We start from the raw sequence: 16,763 nt of genomic DNA, 5'->3' as shown, positions 1-16,763 counted from the left end.
TCTACAGTTCTCTTCCCCAAAACATCCAGACCAGATGATCTGTGACTCCCCTACCCATGATTCCCTTCCTCCTCATGTTTCCAACTTTGCTGCCAGTAAAGCAGGCTGTGGCAACAGCTCACATTTTAACACATACTCAACACATGTATCTAGACTACATTTTAGACCAGAATACTATTCTGGTATTCTGGCATTCCCAGGTCCCCCATCTTAGATTTACCCTTAATTCGTGGTTTATTCTGACTTCTCTTCTGTTCCTTCCTCATCTTCCAAAATACAGCTTATATTGTTCACACCACAAGAAGAAAATTTTCTCCCTGCTGACAGACAAATAAGCTCTACAATACATATATATTAATGTGCAATAAGAGCATAAATCAATCCACCATGTGGCTGCAGGTAGTATCAAAAGTGGTTGTAACATCTAACACCTGGGGCTGCACCTTCTTATACTGTGACTTAAACAAGTGTTAGTAACCAAAGCTTTACTGAGTGTTTTTAAATGAAAAAGACCTCACTTCTGGCTTGAGAGGAATAACTGTAGGATTGTGAACAGTATTCAGGTATTTGATAGCTGGTATTTAAAAAAAAAATAAAAATGGCAGGAAACAAATGTATGAACTTTTAAGTACCTCTGAAATATATATATTCTGAACATACAAAGGCTGTTACAAGTGCAGATCAGTTCTCATGACCTACTACCAATCCAGAATTCAAAAAAGCATCAGAAATGCCTTTTAACAAATCCATGGCAGGTATTATATTAGCGGAACTTGACCACAACGTGAAAAATAGCCTTTTGGAGATCTTAACACTTAATACTACAAAACAGAGAAGATTAGCAACAGAGATCTGGGATGACTGCACAACAAACTAAACACAGGTCTTGATTTATAACAGCAGTTTCACTGAGTTCCACACTGTTATGATTTGTTTCAAAACAATTCTTTCAGATCCATTTATGATTCTCAGCCAGGATCCTGCTCTCTGAATTCACCAACAAGATGAAGGAAATCCAGGAGCATAAACCACAGCCACTACTTTTGACCTGAAAACAAATATGTGTGAGAATTATTAGGCATTGACCTAAAGAGGGGGAAAAAAAAGCAAGCAAATACTGTGATCAGTCTTCAAGAAGGTAACTGTGTACGTTTCCAAACGTTTAATCTTTATAACAATGAAGTCAGTCACCAGTAATACTCAATATTTTGAACTATTTTGCTCAGGCACTGCAGAGACAATACTCTCATAGATCAGACAGGTAATTATCAAACCATTTTTATAGATGAGATAATTAAGACTGCAATTCTGAAATTATGTGCTCAGATCACACAGTAAATTGCTGCCAAGGTCAAGATTAGAACCTAGGACCTTCACACATACATAGAGGATACAAATATTTATCCGGAAAACATGAAAAAGCAAAATGTTAATGCAAATTAGTTTTGAATTTGTTCAAGTCTCATCTTCAGAAATGGACTTACCCTGGTAAACAGTCTCCACATAGGGCATTGCTGGTGGCAGAACAGTTGGCCTTCTGAAACCGGTTAACTAATGCACAATCCAGACAAGGCTTGCACTTCTGAAAGCCCCAGTCTTCCTTGAATCTGTTTGGCCTGCATGTCATGCACTGTGCATCCTCCCCATATCCAAAGCCGCATTCCTGTAGGGATTAACAAGCAATAGCAAGCTATTCAGTCACTGAAAGCGTGAACAAGAAGAGAATGCTGGGATAAAATGAAGACCTGGTGTAATCATTACTGAGAGTAGGTCTTTCTAGAGACAAAAGCTATCCTTTCAGCAAGTTCAAATGTGTCTTCCACTGCTAATAATCTCCCTTACTTCTATAAGTAATACTTAGTCATCCACTTTATTCATGAAACCATTGTGTATTTGAATGATAAAGGGCTTCAAGGACTCCCACAGTTTCATTATTACTAGCTTATGGTAGAATTATTGAGCTGTCTGTTTTTTAATTAGGTCAGTCATGTGAAAGTGGAGAATCTGGGACAAGTGAAGTATAAAGGCACTTACTCAGTTACAAAAACAGCAAAGAAGCACTTTGATATTAAGGTTCATACCTAAGGTGAACAAAGTTAATTGCTGAAGAGAGTGCACTGATCTTCAAAGACTTAGAATTTCTGCTACCAAATAAAACAGAGCTGGTTAATGACCATCAGCTAGGCATGAAACGCTGCTTAGCCACTAGGAATTTCAGAAACTCAATCCGCACCAGTTCTAACAGTTTTTAAACTGTTGAAAAAGTTTAATAGCTCTGCAGAACACAGGCAGGCACGATATTTTACTATACAAGGAACATCATTGTGGTTGGTTATTAGTACCAAGTTTAGCTGTTTAAAGAAATTATTTCTTTATTCATTTGCAAAAGGACACCTTATACAACTGAGAGGCAGCAAAGAGAAACACTTCACCCAACAAAATGTAATAGTTCGGGGACTGATTCTATGAACTGATTATTAAGAACTATCAGTCTATTTAATTTTTATACCACTATTTCTTGGAGTTATCAAGTTTCTATGAGTTGCTATTCCCTTTTCTCATCTGAATATCCTATTAATTTTTTTGCAGTACTTTGGATTAGATTTGATGCATTAGTGACATGGCCCAAAACAGAAAAAGGAATACAACAAATTGCTGGAAAGGACTTATTGGGAAAGGAGTACGTGGGAAGGGCACAATATGGGGATCTCCTTCTCCAGTATGTGGTCTCAGTGGAAGGACAGGGCATCTTCCCAATGGGAAAACTACAGGAAATCTTCAACTTGGGCAACTTAAGGCAAGGTTACCACCAGTTTCCTCCACAACACATGGATGTTCGACGCATATAAATAACTTTTTCCAAAGTCACCCGCCTAAGAAGAACTGCTGCAGTAAAAAGCTTTGAACCCTACAAATGTACTCAGGATCCTCCAAGGTTTTGCACTGACAAAGCAACTGGAACAAGCTATGTGATGGAGTTGGCCAATAAGTATTTTATAGTGCCTCTGATGTGCAAAGACAAAGTAACAATAAACAACTTCAGATGCATTTTACTGGACATTCTAAGAATTTTCAATTTTATGTTAATAATATATTTTCTGTCCTCTGAAGAACAACAAGACTCAAATACACAGAAAATAGCCATCTAAGAAAGCAACTACAAATAGACACTAAAAATAGCCTTCTTCCTCTGTCTCTGGACTGGGGAATTTAAAAAATAAGTTTTCATTTTGGTTTTGTTCTGTTTTTTAGCTGAAACGTTGTTTCTTTCTATTGACTGTTATTCAGATTAAGGTGCAGACAGACAGATCATCACAGTTAGTAACAAAAAAAAATAAGCATACTACGGTTTCATACATCATACAGCACACTCCTCCTGTGAGATACTGACCCTAATAAAGCTGGTAGGCAAAAGAATTTTTTTTTTTTTTTAATTTACTTCAGCCACAGAACATTTTCTACCATTTTATTTCAAACCTATTTGTTTCTGTTAGGAATCTATGCCAAAACAATAGAGATTCTAGCAGTTCTGGTTTATGTCACTTAAAAATATCCTACTGTGTTCAGTTTTACACTCAGTTTCATTTATGCAATTGTAAGACTGTATACAAAGCTACATGACTACCACCAGGGACTGGAACCAGACTAACTTCTGCTAGGAGATTTTGCTCTTTCTAAGTCTAAATAAACTTTTTCATTGAATCTCATTATTCCTTAACACATTCTATTCTTTACTCTTTTTATTTAGATCATCCAAATAGTAGCATTATAGAATATATTATATAGCTCAGTCAAACCACATATATTCAGATCTTTTGATAAATTACTTGGAATCAGTCCCTCCCAAGTCCTAGTAAACTTTCAAATATAAGGCTTAAATTAACTTAATTATAAGTTTTCCTTTCCAGACTACCTTTGAAGCGTCTGATCAAAAACAAGCAAACACCAGGAAATAAAGTTAGCATTAAATGCCTTCAACTCACTGACCCAAACTACCAAAGCTTGAGTAAGTTGTTTCTAGCTCTATCAGATCTGCTTTGCTATATAGCTTTAGCTGGATGTGTGGACATATCTTAGTGGCCCTTTGTAATGTGGAATGGTTTACTTTAAAGCTATAAAAATAGTGGATGCGATACAAAGAAATCTCCTGCCCAAGGAATTTACAGTCTCCAGTCATTTCCAAGATGGCTTCTAAGTCCTTGCCAGGAATTCTACAGATATAATCCATAACAACTACAATTTTATGTATGTGCCTTTTATGTTCACTTAATATTTGCGGTAGTTAACTGCCTGGCAGGTGCAAATAAATATTTAAGTTTGTAAATCAGGCAGAACTTCAAACAAATCTGTACTCATAATTAACCACATTCCCAAAACTGGAGGATATGATTTAGACGATGGATTCAAATCCTTTGAAATCTTGGACTTTATAATTTAGCAGTCCAGCAAAGATACAAACAATCGACTGTTCATCTTTTATCAGTACATGTGCAAAACTGATGAGCACCAGTTTTCTCAGTGCTCTATTTATGAAGTTGTCAAGTTATGTCTGGTGAAATCTGAATAGTTCCCACCTCCCCTCACCCTTCTATCATCCTACTCGTATTTTTAAAAGAGGGCTCATCTCCTATGGCAGTTCACCTCAGGACTGCAGAAGAGAGAAATGAAATCCATAACCTCAATTACCTAGATTTTCATTTTTTTTTAAATTTTTGTGCCAGAAAAAAAATAAGAGCAGGTAAATATACACCATATTTATTTCTCCTGTTGTGAAGTGTACTGTGAAGAACACTTAGCCCACTCTTCCCTTTCCACTTCCCCTTTTCAATACTACCATCAATGGTACCAGGTAACATTAATGAAAAATTTCTGTCTCAAATCACACACAGCAGAAACCACGAAAACCCAAACACTAACGTGGGAAACTGCATTAAAATTAGTTTAAAAAATCATCAAAATTCAAACACACTTCTACTTTCTGGATATTTATACAGCTTTCATTATCACAGTAACGTGACATCTCATTACCTTTAATGTATGTATATCCCCAGAACAACTTTGTTCAGAAGTGGGCTTCACTAAGGTGTCAAGTGAGTTGACTGGTCAAGGCCACTTAGGGATCGTGACAAACTAGTTAACTAAACTCACAACTTAGTTCAAGCTAAAAATATTAAAAGCATACAATAATACAGACACCTCTTATAGTACTACCTTGGCAACGTTAACATTTTATTTCAGTATATACTACCCAAACACTGATTCAGACAGAATGACCAAAAGTATAGCAGACTATAAAGGGTAATGGAGTTAAGTGGCATGGTTTTTTCCTGAAAGTTGACTACAACACAGAAACTAAATGAACAGTAAATAAGATTTTAAACATTATTTCAATTAAAATAACCTCAAATTTCATTTAAAAAATGCTTTCAGGCATTATTAAGATTGTAATCTGCAACTACATTTTAGAATTTGTTTCTAGTTCCACTGGTTATCCACAACCTACGTAAGTCCCTAGACAGCACAGCACAGAGAAGTTCCGCATAGGCTACGATGATCACAAGAATATTTGGCTACTCTCAAGAAAAAGCCTTCCACTCATTAAGACACTTTAATTGATGTCAGGTCACATAGGAGGTTGTAGCACCACACTGGTGATGGGAAATTAAGTTTTAAGTAATAACTTTGAGTACCTGGCTTTGTTGAATAGCACACAGTTTTAGCTTCCAAAAAGTACCTTAGGCTATGGATCAGCCTCGTCTAGAGTCCAATAATCAGCTGTATTTATCAGCAGAATTCTCTGAGCAGGACAGGCCGCAACACACATCAGTGCTGCAAACATGTCAGTTTTAGCTGCTGTGGCAAAGTACAAAGTTAGTATCAGGAAAGTTTCATGTACTTCTCTTCCACATTGTCAGTACAGATGGGGGAAGGTATCAAGAAAGTCAAAAGATGGGAGCTTGCAGCAATTAAAAGGGGCTGAGGGGAGTTATCTGGGCTCTAGTTCCTGGCTGACACAGAGAGCTAGCTCTTCATTGGACAGCAAAAGAAGAATCATCAGGATTGAAGCTGGACACAGATGGGAAGAAAAAAAGGAAGTATTAGCACTACTGTGTTACCATTCTAGGTGACAAGACTAGCAGCCATTTTTTATTGTGGGGGGATGAAGAAAGGTTCTGGGAGGGAAATCAGTTGTTCCGTTTGTGTAAGATTTAGTACTGGAACATCTACCCTGCCCTAGCTGTGCTTCAGGAAGGGACAGCTTCAGTCCTGAGATGTCATGGAGAGTCCAACTGCCTCCTTACAGTGATTCTTCCACTGATATCTGAATGTGTTGGTACAATGATACTCCTCAGGAAAGCCAAGACAAATTCAAGCATGTGTGACATACTAAATAAATAGCACAAGGTAATCTTACTTGCATGTCAGTAAGATTTGACACATCTACATGCAGCTGCTCCAGCTTCCAGGACACTGACCCAGAAGCAGGTATAAGCCTCTCCTGAACTGAGACTTGGCAGGCTTCCTCACAAGCAGCTCTATTGCTTTGAGATGTTAGAGCGACTGCTAAGCATCGTAGCAGCTGCTACGTCACTGGGACAACATGTCAGACATAGCACACCACCTTTCATGTGTTCTGTGTGAGGACTGTTACATTCAGGAATAGCTTCAAACAGTGCCTTCCTGTTTAACTCACAATTCCTTTTCTGAGCCAAGATGCAGGTCTCAGTTTCCTTAATCACACATCTGGTGCAAGGAAGCAACCTATGATATACAGCCCTGCCTTAGCAACCATGAAGCTGCCTCTGTCCCACAGGTTCTCTGTATAGCAGCAGCCTCTTGGAGACAGTATTTATCATCACGTATTTGGTGGCAATGCTGGCCTAAGGCACTCCCTCCCTTTCACCTCTGCTTTTCCTTCCTTGTCATACATTGTCCTCAATGAACTGATATAACTATGAGGCTGAGCTGCAAACCTGACTACAAGACCGATCCAGGTTAAAAGTGATCAGCTGAGTGATCTGTTCCATAGTACACCATCAAAATCACTGTGTCAGCATAACTGGACAGGTAGGAAATAACTTGCTATTGCCAAAACCGTCATTTCAATGTTTCGGAACTACAACCTCAGATGTGATCTCTTGCCAAAACTATCTAGAAGTGCAGTTAAAGTTCTGAGTTGCAATATTATCTTGATGAGGCTGAAATATGGATTGCTTTTTTCATACATAAAGAAAAAAGTAAATGGAAGCTATGGAGAGTTATCAATTTATAAAAAAATAATACAGTGACTGGAAGGACTCATTTCTGTACTGGAACACTTTCAGGAAAAAGCTGAAACCCCTACTATCCCCGCTTATTTTTTCTGTGTTAATGGCGACTTATATAAATTTGAATAATATATAAGGTTCATTTCATACAGAAACAAATTACTGGTAAGGTAGGACAAAAAAAGGCTCTTACTATCAAGCCACACCAACAACTATTCAGGCAGTGGCAACCTGAAGCCACTTAATGAATGATATTAAACCATTTGCTTAACTACATGATGCTTTGTTTCCTACTAAATGAATGAGGAATGAAACAATGCTGAACCACGTGAAGCAAACACTTCCTTCTGAATCGATACAATCATTTTAGTCTCCCACTCCAGAAGAAAGCACTGCTTAAAAAAAACCCAAAAAACAACCCCAAAAAACACAAACCAAACCAAAAACAGACAAAAAGCAATCCCAAACAAAACACCCACACACTCAAAAGCAAGGTATTTCAGTGGTTCAAAGGCTTCACAAACATTACCGAGGAGACATGATTATGAGAAGAAAAGGCTCTACAGATTTTTTTAAAAAATGAACAAATAGAAGCAAACAAACAGGAGAAGAAACTTTCACTCCCTTCCCCATCAATGCTAAATTGTTGATACAATAACAAAGCTGGCTTTCTTATGATGACAATATGTTAAAAGTACTTTATAAAAAAAATACAGTCAACATAAGCGATCAGTGGATTTTAGTTCTAATTTAATGCAACACCTGTAGTGCTGCTGTTAGAACAGTTGACAGGGAATCAGAAAGGAAAAGTTGAGAAATTTTAAGGAAGAAAGAATTACTTTTAAAACATTCTTGAAAAAACTAGGCCTGCTAAACTGTGACAGCAAAAGCTGAAAAGAATAGTCTAGATCTGGACCTAGTTACATGAAATAAGGCAGGGTTTTTTTGTTGTATGCTATAAAGCATGCCTGCATTTGCCGACAGGGAGGTCAATCCAACAGATTGAGCACTAGTTTGCAACTAAAATTAAACACTCATCATAGAATCATAGAACAACCCAGGTCAGAAGGAACCTTGAAAGAACATATGGTCCAAACTTTCATGGGACAGGGAGCTGAGATGAGCTGATCTAGCACCCTGTCCAACTGCACCCTAAAAACCTCTAGAGACTCTGCCACGTTCCTGGGAAGGTTGTTCCAGTGTACGATTTTCTCACTATAAAAAAATTCTTTCTTATATAGAGATAAACCCTCTCTCCCGGTACAACTTGTACTTGCTGCCCCTTGCCTTGTCCATGTGGTGCCTTGTGACGAGAGAGCCTCCATCCTCCTATTCTACTCAGCCGCCTCTGTCTACTCTGTTCCACCAAAAACTTCCTGCATTACTATGGGCAAATTGATTTCTGTGCTAGTGTCTCATGTGTGAGGGAAGAAAAGGCAACAGCATTTCCCTAACTTAGAAAGGTATTATGAAACGGTCATATAGTATAGCAACAAAGGTCACATAAATAAGTCAAGTTAATAGTTGTAAAAATAAGTATATGTACACACACGTATATATGTGTGTATAAACATATATGTATATACACAGACCCTTCTGTGCAGGTGGTATTTTGCCCTGCCTGCACATTTATCCACACTGTTGATGCAAGTCTGGTATATCTGAGTATATCTGGCAACATGGGAACAGACTTGACTGTCACACAGGCCCTGATCTGATTAGGCTTTAACCATACCTTAAGTCACCTGTGCAGCCTGTGTTAAGATTCTTAAGTCTGATCTTCAGGTATCACTTTGTCTTCCCTTAAGTGTAGGGACAACTGATGAATGCTGAGTTAACTGGGTTTTATAAATCCACAATAAAAATCCCATTGAAGTTTAAACAAAAAACACAACCAAATATCACAATTAGTTAACATATTAGTTTTGATTTCTATAACAATATCTACTCAGTTTAACAAAGGCAAAAGGAAGAAAGTACATATACAAGTTTACTTGTGCTCTAAACTGGTTTGCTGATCAATTTAATATATTGCCACATTAATTGCTGGTGGCAATGTACTTAAGTCATAGTACCCACCTGTACCATGGTATTTATCTTAATTTTTATCATGAGAACTCCAGCTTTCCTTTCATACTGTTTAGCCTACTAACTCTACTTGGCTTTTGAAAGGAACACAGTTCCTATTTTTGTATAGTCAGTAATCACAAGAAAGAAGTCTACAGATTTAGATCATAACTAAGATGAAGTAGTTCTTCACAAATAAGAGTGAAGCGAGGGCTCTACAATCCTTGAGATTGGACCTGTCTGCTTCAGCTTACTCAGTAGAAGTTCTACCTGAACTGAGTTGAGGAAAAGAAATAGGAACACATGTTTACATCAACCATTCACACAGTCCACTGCTGCCTGACCCAATAGCTGGCCATTCCTATTCAACGATATAGGCTGCGGTTTTTTGTTACTAACGTAGAAAAAGAAACCTGTCAGGCAATTGCTTAAAACACTTTGTGGGGGAAACTGAACCAAAAAACCCACTAATAACATTGTATTTTACTGTATACTTCAACATACAATCATGCTCGCACATCTAGCAGTATATCTAGTTTTACCCATAAGCACTAAATATTTGATAGGAAAATAGACACATTATTTGTTATTAAGGAACTGTTATTAAACTACAGCATAATTACATCATCGCTTTCTCACATGTAAAAAACCCACGCAAACAAAACTCTCCCTGTGCTGCAAATTACTTCAAAGGGAAAAGGAATTTAATGGTATACTTGCATTTTGACCTTTCACTTAACATACTTTGTTGCTTCAAGCTGTAGTTCAGCAAGACTGCTTTCAACTGCACTTCAGTAATAGCCACAGCAGCACATCTTTCACTATGATTCACAGAAAATTGTACCTCTATTTACAAAGGAAATTATGCTTCCACTTACATTTAGGTTTGAGCAAAATCTGTTTAGTTATTTCAGTTCTAGTGTAGTAGCAAAAACCAGTATTTGAAAGTCTATGCATGTCTGGGAGAAGTAATTGCTTACACATTGAAATTAACTAAGCATTCATATTTTCAGAAAAACTAGTCCTAAGAATCAGGACTTTCAGATTGTGAACAAAAGCAGTTAAAGTAAAAACACAGCTTGAATAGTGTACTATTGCAAACTATAACCTTCCTATTTTAGTTTAGCGTTTCTTCATGAAATTGCAAGTGTAATTACTGAGGGCATTAGTTTTTATGCTTTTGTTTTTTATTTGCCAACTAGGTAAGTGTACTACATCAATGCATGTAAGACTGCTTTAGTACGACCACTGTTATAAAGTGCCATACTTACAAGTGCCTTTATAAATTAAAACACCCCCCAGAATCTTTCTGTCCTCACATATCAGGCCAGTCTGGAAACAACCAAAACATCCCAACAAAAACATATCTATACAGTTAGTCATCTTGATCTCCACTTCAACAGCATTGTTTGTATGAATGAACCTTAACTAATACTGCCTAACCTTGAAAGCAATCCTCACTAAAGTGCGAAACTAAATATTTCTGTTAATGCACTGAACACTAGCTACAGGGGGTGGAGAGACAGAGAAAAATGTATCACTCAATTTCAGTAAATCTCTTCAAACCGCCCACAAACCACAATACTTAACTTGTGCTTTTTTTCAGAGCTGAATATAGTAAGAAATACAAAGCCACAAACTGAAAGCTTCTTTTCCCCTGTTGTTTAAACACACATATATGCTAGACTTAGTAATGTTTCATGCTAAAATTTTTCAAAAATAACATTTCAAATTCCCCCTAGGATCTACATTAACATACTTGTCTACAAAAGCAACCCTGAAAATTAAATTTCACTCCTCCTAAATAACACGCCAAACTCTACCTTTATCATCCTTTTTACACTATCAGTAAGAATACAAAACAGTTTGCGCTTCTATACGCAAAGGCACTGGCCAGGGCAGCTACTTCTCTTTTGCTTTATTGCCCCACCTACCAGCTATTGATCAGACCGCACAGTTATGTCTGGGCCACAGTCAGACTCCAACAATGGGCAAGATGTAGGTATAGTAGCAGGACACTGAAGAGCCTTACACTTGAGACTTGACAAGTCTGCTTACCCATCAAGATACCAGCCTGCACCCTCTCTTTTTTGCCTGACCATCTTCACACCTCTAGCATAACACACCTGCTCCCCAAAACATCCCCCATGATGCGCAACTCATTCTGTTACCTCTCTCACCTCTGGTGACTGAGTTAGTGAATCCCACCATATCCCTCCCTTCCTCCCATTTCAGCTGTATCTTCCTTCGCTGCTCTCTATCCTTGCTTACACACAGCACCTACTTCTCTGTGCTGAAAGCAACTAAGGTCCCCCTCATGACTTGCATTCAGACTTGAAATTTTACTGGATATTTTGCCAAGTTAACTTTCTAGTTCTACTGAACCCCAATCTATAACCTCAGTCACCATTCATTTCCACTGATTCATTTCTGCATTCCTGAAACACCTGCCAATTCCAAAACTTTTATGGGGATTTTCTTTTGAAAGAGATGCAGATGTTCTACAAGAAAAAGCATTTACATAAGACTCACGATAACAATCCTTCCTTCTCCATGATATTAACAAGGAGTTCTTACGTGCTTTCTATGTATTATCACGTATTTTTCTGGCTTCAATCTTCTCGATTACTTTACACAGCATAAAGATATGGATTAGATTTATGACTCCTCTATGGAGTCAGGTTGTCTTAGTTCCATGTAGCTTTTTTCTCCTCCTTTGTAGTACTAACTCACCTTTTAAAAAAATAATTTTGAGAGCCCATACCCAGATCCTCTGATGGTACCGCCTACTTTATTAATGGCATCATCATTTTCTCAACTGTGCATTTTATATAAAAAGAACGAGAACACGTGGTACTTGAAAAACTGTAAAAGGTTCAAACACCAAAATCATAAAAAATAATTCCACATAAGTACAGATATCTATTATTTTAACCATCGACATAAACACAATTACTGGAAACAAAGTAAATTCAAGAAAGCATGATTTGCTTACCTTTGAGAGTTCCATTCCAGGTCCACACTGTTTGCAGAGGATACAGTTTCCTGTGCGGTCCCTAAATTCTTGCTCTCTGCAATCTCCAGTCTCACAAATTACCCTGTTTACCTTAGAAGAAGAGAGGAAGAAAAAAAACACAAAAAAAGAATGTAAACTCCCCAAAATCTAACTGATCTGTGATTAACATAGAAATTATATAAATTCTAAATCTGAGAAATAAATTCATCTTTCTATCTTAAAAATTACTTTCTCCATTAACAAAAACTTTAAATATGGCAATGAAAATTAATCATCTAACTCCAAATATGGATAAGTGGCCTGAATTTTGAAGGTTCTCAGTACCCAGTAACTTGCAATAATTTTAGTTTTTAGAAGACCTGCTTGATATTTGCCACTTGTAGAATGTTAAAACACTAAACTCATGTTCAAACGGTTAAAGTTCCTCACCTTACTCAACATCATGAAAAATGCATGTGACCAATTACTAAAGCTACAGTTTTCGTGACAGTGAGCTATGTCACATCACATTGTCGTGTTTCATTTATCTGTGATTTTTTGTTTTTCTAATCATGCTATTACAACTGAATAAATAAGCTAAAAATCTATTGCTTTGAACATAAATATTTAGAGATTTTAAAAGATCACTCAAACCTTTTGGAAACTTAAAAAAAAACCCCAAACCTGTATGAATATAAATTTACAATAAACACTATTTATTCTAAATCTCACTATCAATTTACATTTAATGGGCCAAATGAGAGAGAATCCAGTTTCTGCCTTCAGAGGCATGTATGTACATTACCTGACCAAACCAGAAACTAAGGTTATGAGAAATACCATAAGCTGTAGTATCAGCCATGAAAAGTCTCAGTATAATCACCAGAATCCTACCCAGGAACATCAGCAAACCCTGTGAGCTCCCTCAACAGAATTTTAAATTAAACGTCTAGATATAGGCTTCCATCACAGGAAGTGCTCTCCACAACTGCTACTAAACTCTTACTTTGTGTACTAGTCTCTTCAGAAACACCAAAGCCTTTCTGATACCTATGAAGCATTAATTACTATTAGTTCTAGAACTTTTCTCTGCAAGCCAGAGTTGAAGTACGCTTCGTAGTCAATGTGATCGTGTGTTATGCTACGTTCTGTGAAGAAACTGAATAGTCCAAATTGCTAAACTATACATATATATAGCATACTGTACTAAGGTATGGCTACTGCAAATTGCCTAGAATTCCTGCCATCTCTCTGAATTGAAGCAGTATCACCTTCATACCACTATATTCACCTATGCTTTTTGTCCTAGTCCAGCCCTTCTTCCATTAAGAGGCTCCCAAGGTAAAAATTTTTAACTGCTTGTGAGGAATAGCAAGAAATCACACAAATCAGTTGACCAAGCTCACTTTTCAATTGATAAAATGTGTATGTAATCTTCTGTGTATGTGTTTAAGACTTTTACTGTTAACAGTAGCGTGTAAAACAGAAGACACCATTCCTGTGTCCAATACAGATTTTTTCAACATTCATCCTGGGGATAAAAAAAATAATTAATTTACCAAATAAGCTAGTAAAATTATGAGCATCTTCAGTTTATCTTCTCCTTGTAATCCTTTAGAATCCATTTCTTACAGTTAACCCTTTCTCCCTAGAAAAAATAAAAAGAAAACACCCCATTATATTCCACAATGTTTTTTAAATTGCAAAAGTCATATCCATAGCACTTCATGTCATTCAGCATGTCAAAATATCTATCTGTTAATTCCATTAAAATATTTGCAATGGATTCCTGGAAGCTAAACAACAAACATACGCTTTAAAAATCACATTCATTTTTAGAAGCCAAAGCAATATACACAAAGTGTCTATAGCCTTAAATCTCAGAAGAAGACATTGCTATCAGTCTAGATTAGAGAATGTCAACATTTCTAAATCTAACATCCCTGACGTATCTTTCTTGCTTGTTAGATACCCAACTAAGTGCAGCATCAACAGAGAAAAATATGCCACATATCAGCCAAGACATAGCTGATGACAGGAATGTTCCTTCTGTGTCACAGTGTGGAGCAGAATGGGTTTGCCTAGTGGCTAAGATAGCCTCTTCTACTTCATTCGGCAACGAACCGGAGGCATACACAGGATCTGTTTCTACCACCTACCTAAGGGATATTAACTTAAGATGTATTAACATGATTGTTTATGAGCTGGTAGGCAAAGACTATTATAGAAGACATTTCAAACAATATAAGCAAAACACATCCTACCTCAGCCAATTTTTATCATAATCTCAGGAAAAGAGTCCATAAAGCCTTTTGTAAGTATTTTTTAAGAAGTGGTAACAAAAAAATGATTAAAAGAAAAAGCGGGGGGGGGGGGGGGAACTATTTGAAACCATCAGGGAAAGGAAATTCTAATTTGGAATTAGTTTTTTTTGAGTATTAAATCAACAAACTGCACCCCCATAATCATTAAGAATATTGTGCTGGGCCAACAGAACTTTTTTTTCGCTGTTTACTTTCCTTTTGTTTATTTGAGTCTTTGTGTTAATTTCCTGTTTCTTTTTGGTTTTGTCAGTTACTTGGAAACGCAAGTGTAAATTTTAGTTCAAAAATCTAAACTATATAGCAACAATAGCAAGAAAAGAATAAATATATCCAGCTTACATAATATGCTATTGAATTTGATCCTAATTTACATACTTTATACGACATAATGTCATTGCTTTCAGCTGGGTGTGAAAAAGTGTTTAACACATTTCTAGCCTACTTCAGAGCCATAGGACTGAAGTTTAATCACGCTGTTTTAAAAGACAAAACAAGTAATTTTTATCATTTAAGAGTAGAAGAGGCTGACAAATGAAAGGATGGAACCCAAAACATACAGAAAATAGTAAAAAAAAAATTAAGAACAGTTGCAAAATGCTTTACAATATGGAACTATAACAAGCATAACACTTCAAAAATATATAACCAGAATGACTATAAACTAACGCACAAATTCACATTTTACTGCATGAATACACTAATTAACAAATTCTAATCAATAATAAGGAAGTACACTTCAGTGACATTATTGATAACTTTGAAGATAAATGGCATTTTGAAGTGTAAAAAGAGCTAAAGTCTGCTAGGAAGAACAGAAGAGGCAAAGAGGTGTGTCAGGCAGCACTCTACAGGAAAGCCAAGATTGCATTTTTATGGTTATTTTTCACTTAGTGATGGTAACAGTCTATGGGCCAATGACAATTATCAGATTATATGCATGTCAACATGGATAAAAAAAGATGACATACCATCAAGAAATACTAAATCTTTGTGTATTTGTATTTGACATAGGTTGCTTTCAAGACTGTAGAAAAAAAAAAAATAAGCAGAGAAACATGAAATGGGAAGTCTCGGAAAGAATTCCAGATGACCCAAATACAATACTTTGATGTAAAAAGCACTGTAGAACAAATGGCAAAATGGAAAAGAAGAGTGAACAAATTTTAAAAGTGCACAAGGTTGGCATGAGAAGCTGACAGCACTAATGCTGCAAAAACATTAGGTATATAAGAACAAAAGTATAAGAACAAAACAATTTCTAGTAATAGCAAAGACCAAGCAGCGGACAGAGACAGTAAAAAGTTCTGTTAAAGGAACTCGGAAGTTTCAAGAAATGTTCCTCATCTATGTTTGGAAAGAAACAAGATGGATAAAAACACACATCATAGAACATATCCTCTCACCAAAGAGTAACTGAAGATCTGCTAAGTAAAAACAAAAGACAAATTGTGAGACTTTGCACCTCAGTAACCTTTAAAGAAGCATCAAGAAAGACTTAAGCTTGCTGCTCTTCAGTTTTTATACACTTTGGAATGCTACAGAAATTCAAGAGTGGTAATGTTACGAAAAGACTAAAAAAAGAATGAAGTAATATAGTAAACACCCTTACACAATATTACAGAAAAAGCAGTCCTGCAAAACAAACTTGACTTCACTTGATTCAGAGAAGAGGACAATAAAGCTAAAAGTCTAAAAGCTAAATGATATAAACTGATTAAATATTAATTCAAAGAATCATGCTGAAATGAAAGGGATTTGGGAGAGAAATCCCCATTGACATCTTGATTTCATATAATAGTATTCAGTGGAAAGAATTAAATACTTTGTATGCTTTCTTAATTTCTATAGGAGGCAAAGCTTTACGTAAGTGTGCAAGTGAAATAAAGCTGAGCAACTGAGTTGCTTAGAACTGAACGTCAAGTGATTGTTCCAAGTCATATGAATTTATTGTCGTTATATTCCTTAATAATATTATTGTTAAAGAAATAAAACATAGCACAGTTTTAATGTAATTATAAGCATCTATATAATACTACCAAAATTTCAAAAATTGGATTCTTTAAAATTTAAAATAAAACATACTTTGAACCTTTTAAGATTTACTTTTGC

General features: G+C 36.3%; 1 protein-coding gene across 4 annotated transcripts in view; it reads right to left on the bottom strand.

Annotated features, from left to right (window-relative positions):
- The window catches only part of TNFRSF19 (TNF receptor superfamily member 19), a 60,629-nt gene that overhangs the window by 33,442 nt on the left and 10,424 nt on the right, over window positions 1-16,763 (bottom strand). For all 4 annotated transcript variants that reach the window (XM_075083541.1, XM_075083552.1, XM_075083561.1 and 1 more), the window contains 3 exons: window positions 13,890-13,978; window positions 12,331-12,441; window positions 1,485-1,663 (listed from right to left, as the gene is read on the bottom strand). In XM_075083541.1, coding sequence (XP_074939642.1) covers window positions 1,485-1,663; window positions 12,331-12,441; window positions 13,890-13,955 — 356 coding nt within the window. In that variant the 5' untranslated portion in view covers window positions 13,956-13,978. The remainder of the gene's footprint in view (window positions 1-1,484; window positions 1,664-12,330; window positions 12,442-13,889; window positions 13,979-16,763) is intronic.

The sequence above is a fragment of the Phalacrocorax aristotelis genome, chromosome 1 (assembly GCF_949628215.1).
Source record: "Phalacrocorax aristotelis chromosome 1, bGulAri2.1, whole genome shotgun sequence".
Classification (NCBI taxonomy): domain Eukaryota; kingdom Metazoa; phylum Chordata; class Aves; order Suliformes; family Phalacrocoracidae; genus Phalacrocorax; species Phalacrocorax aristotelis.
The sequence above is the reverse complement of the archived record's forward strand: the minus strand, read 5'-3'. Positions and strand labels throughout refer to the sequence as shown.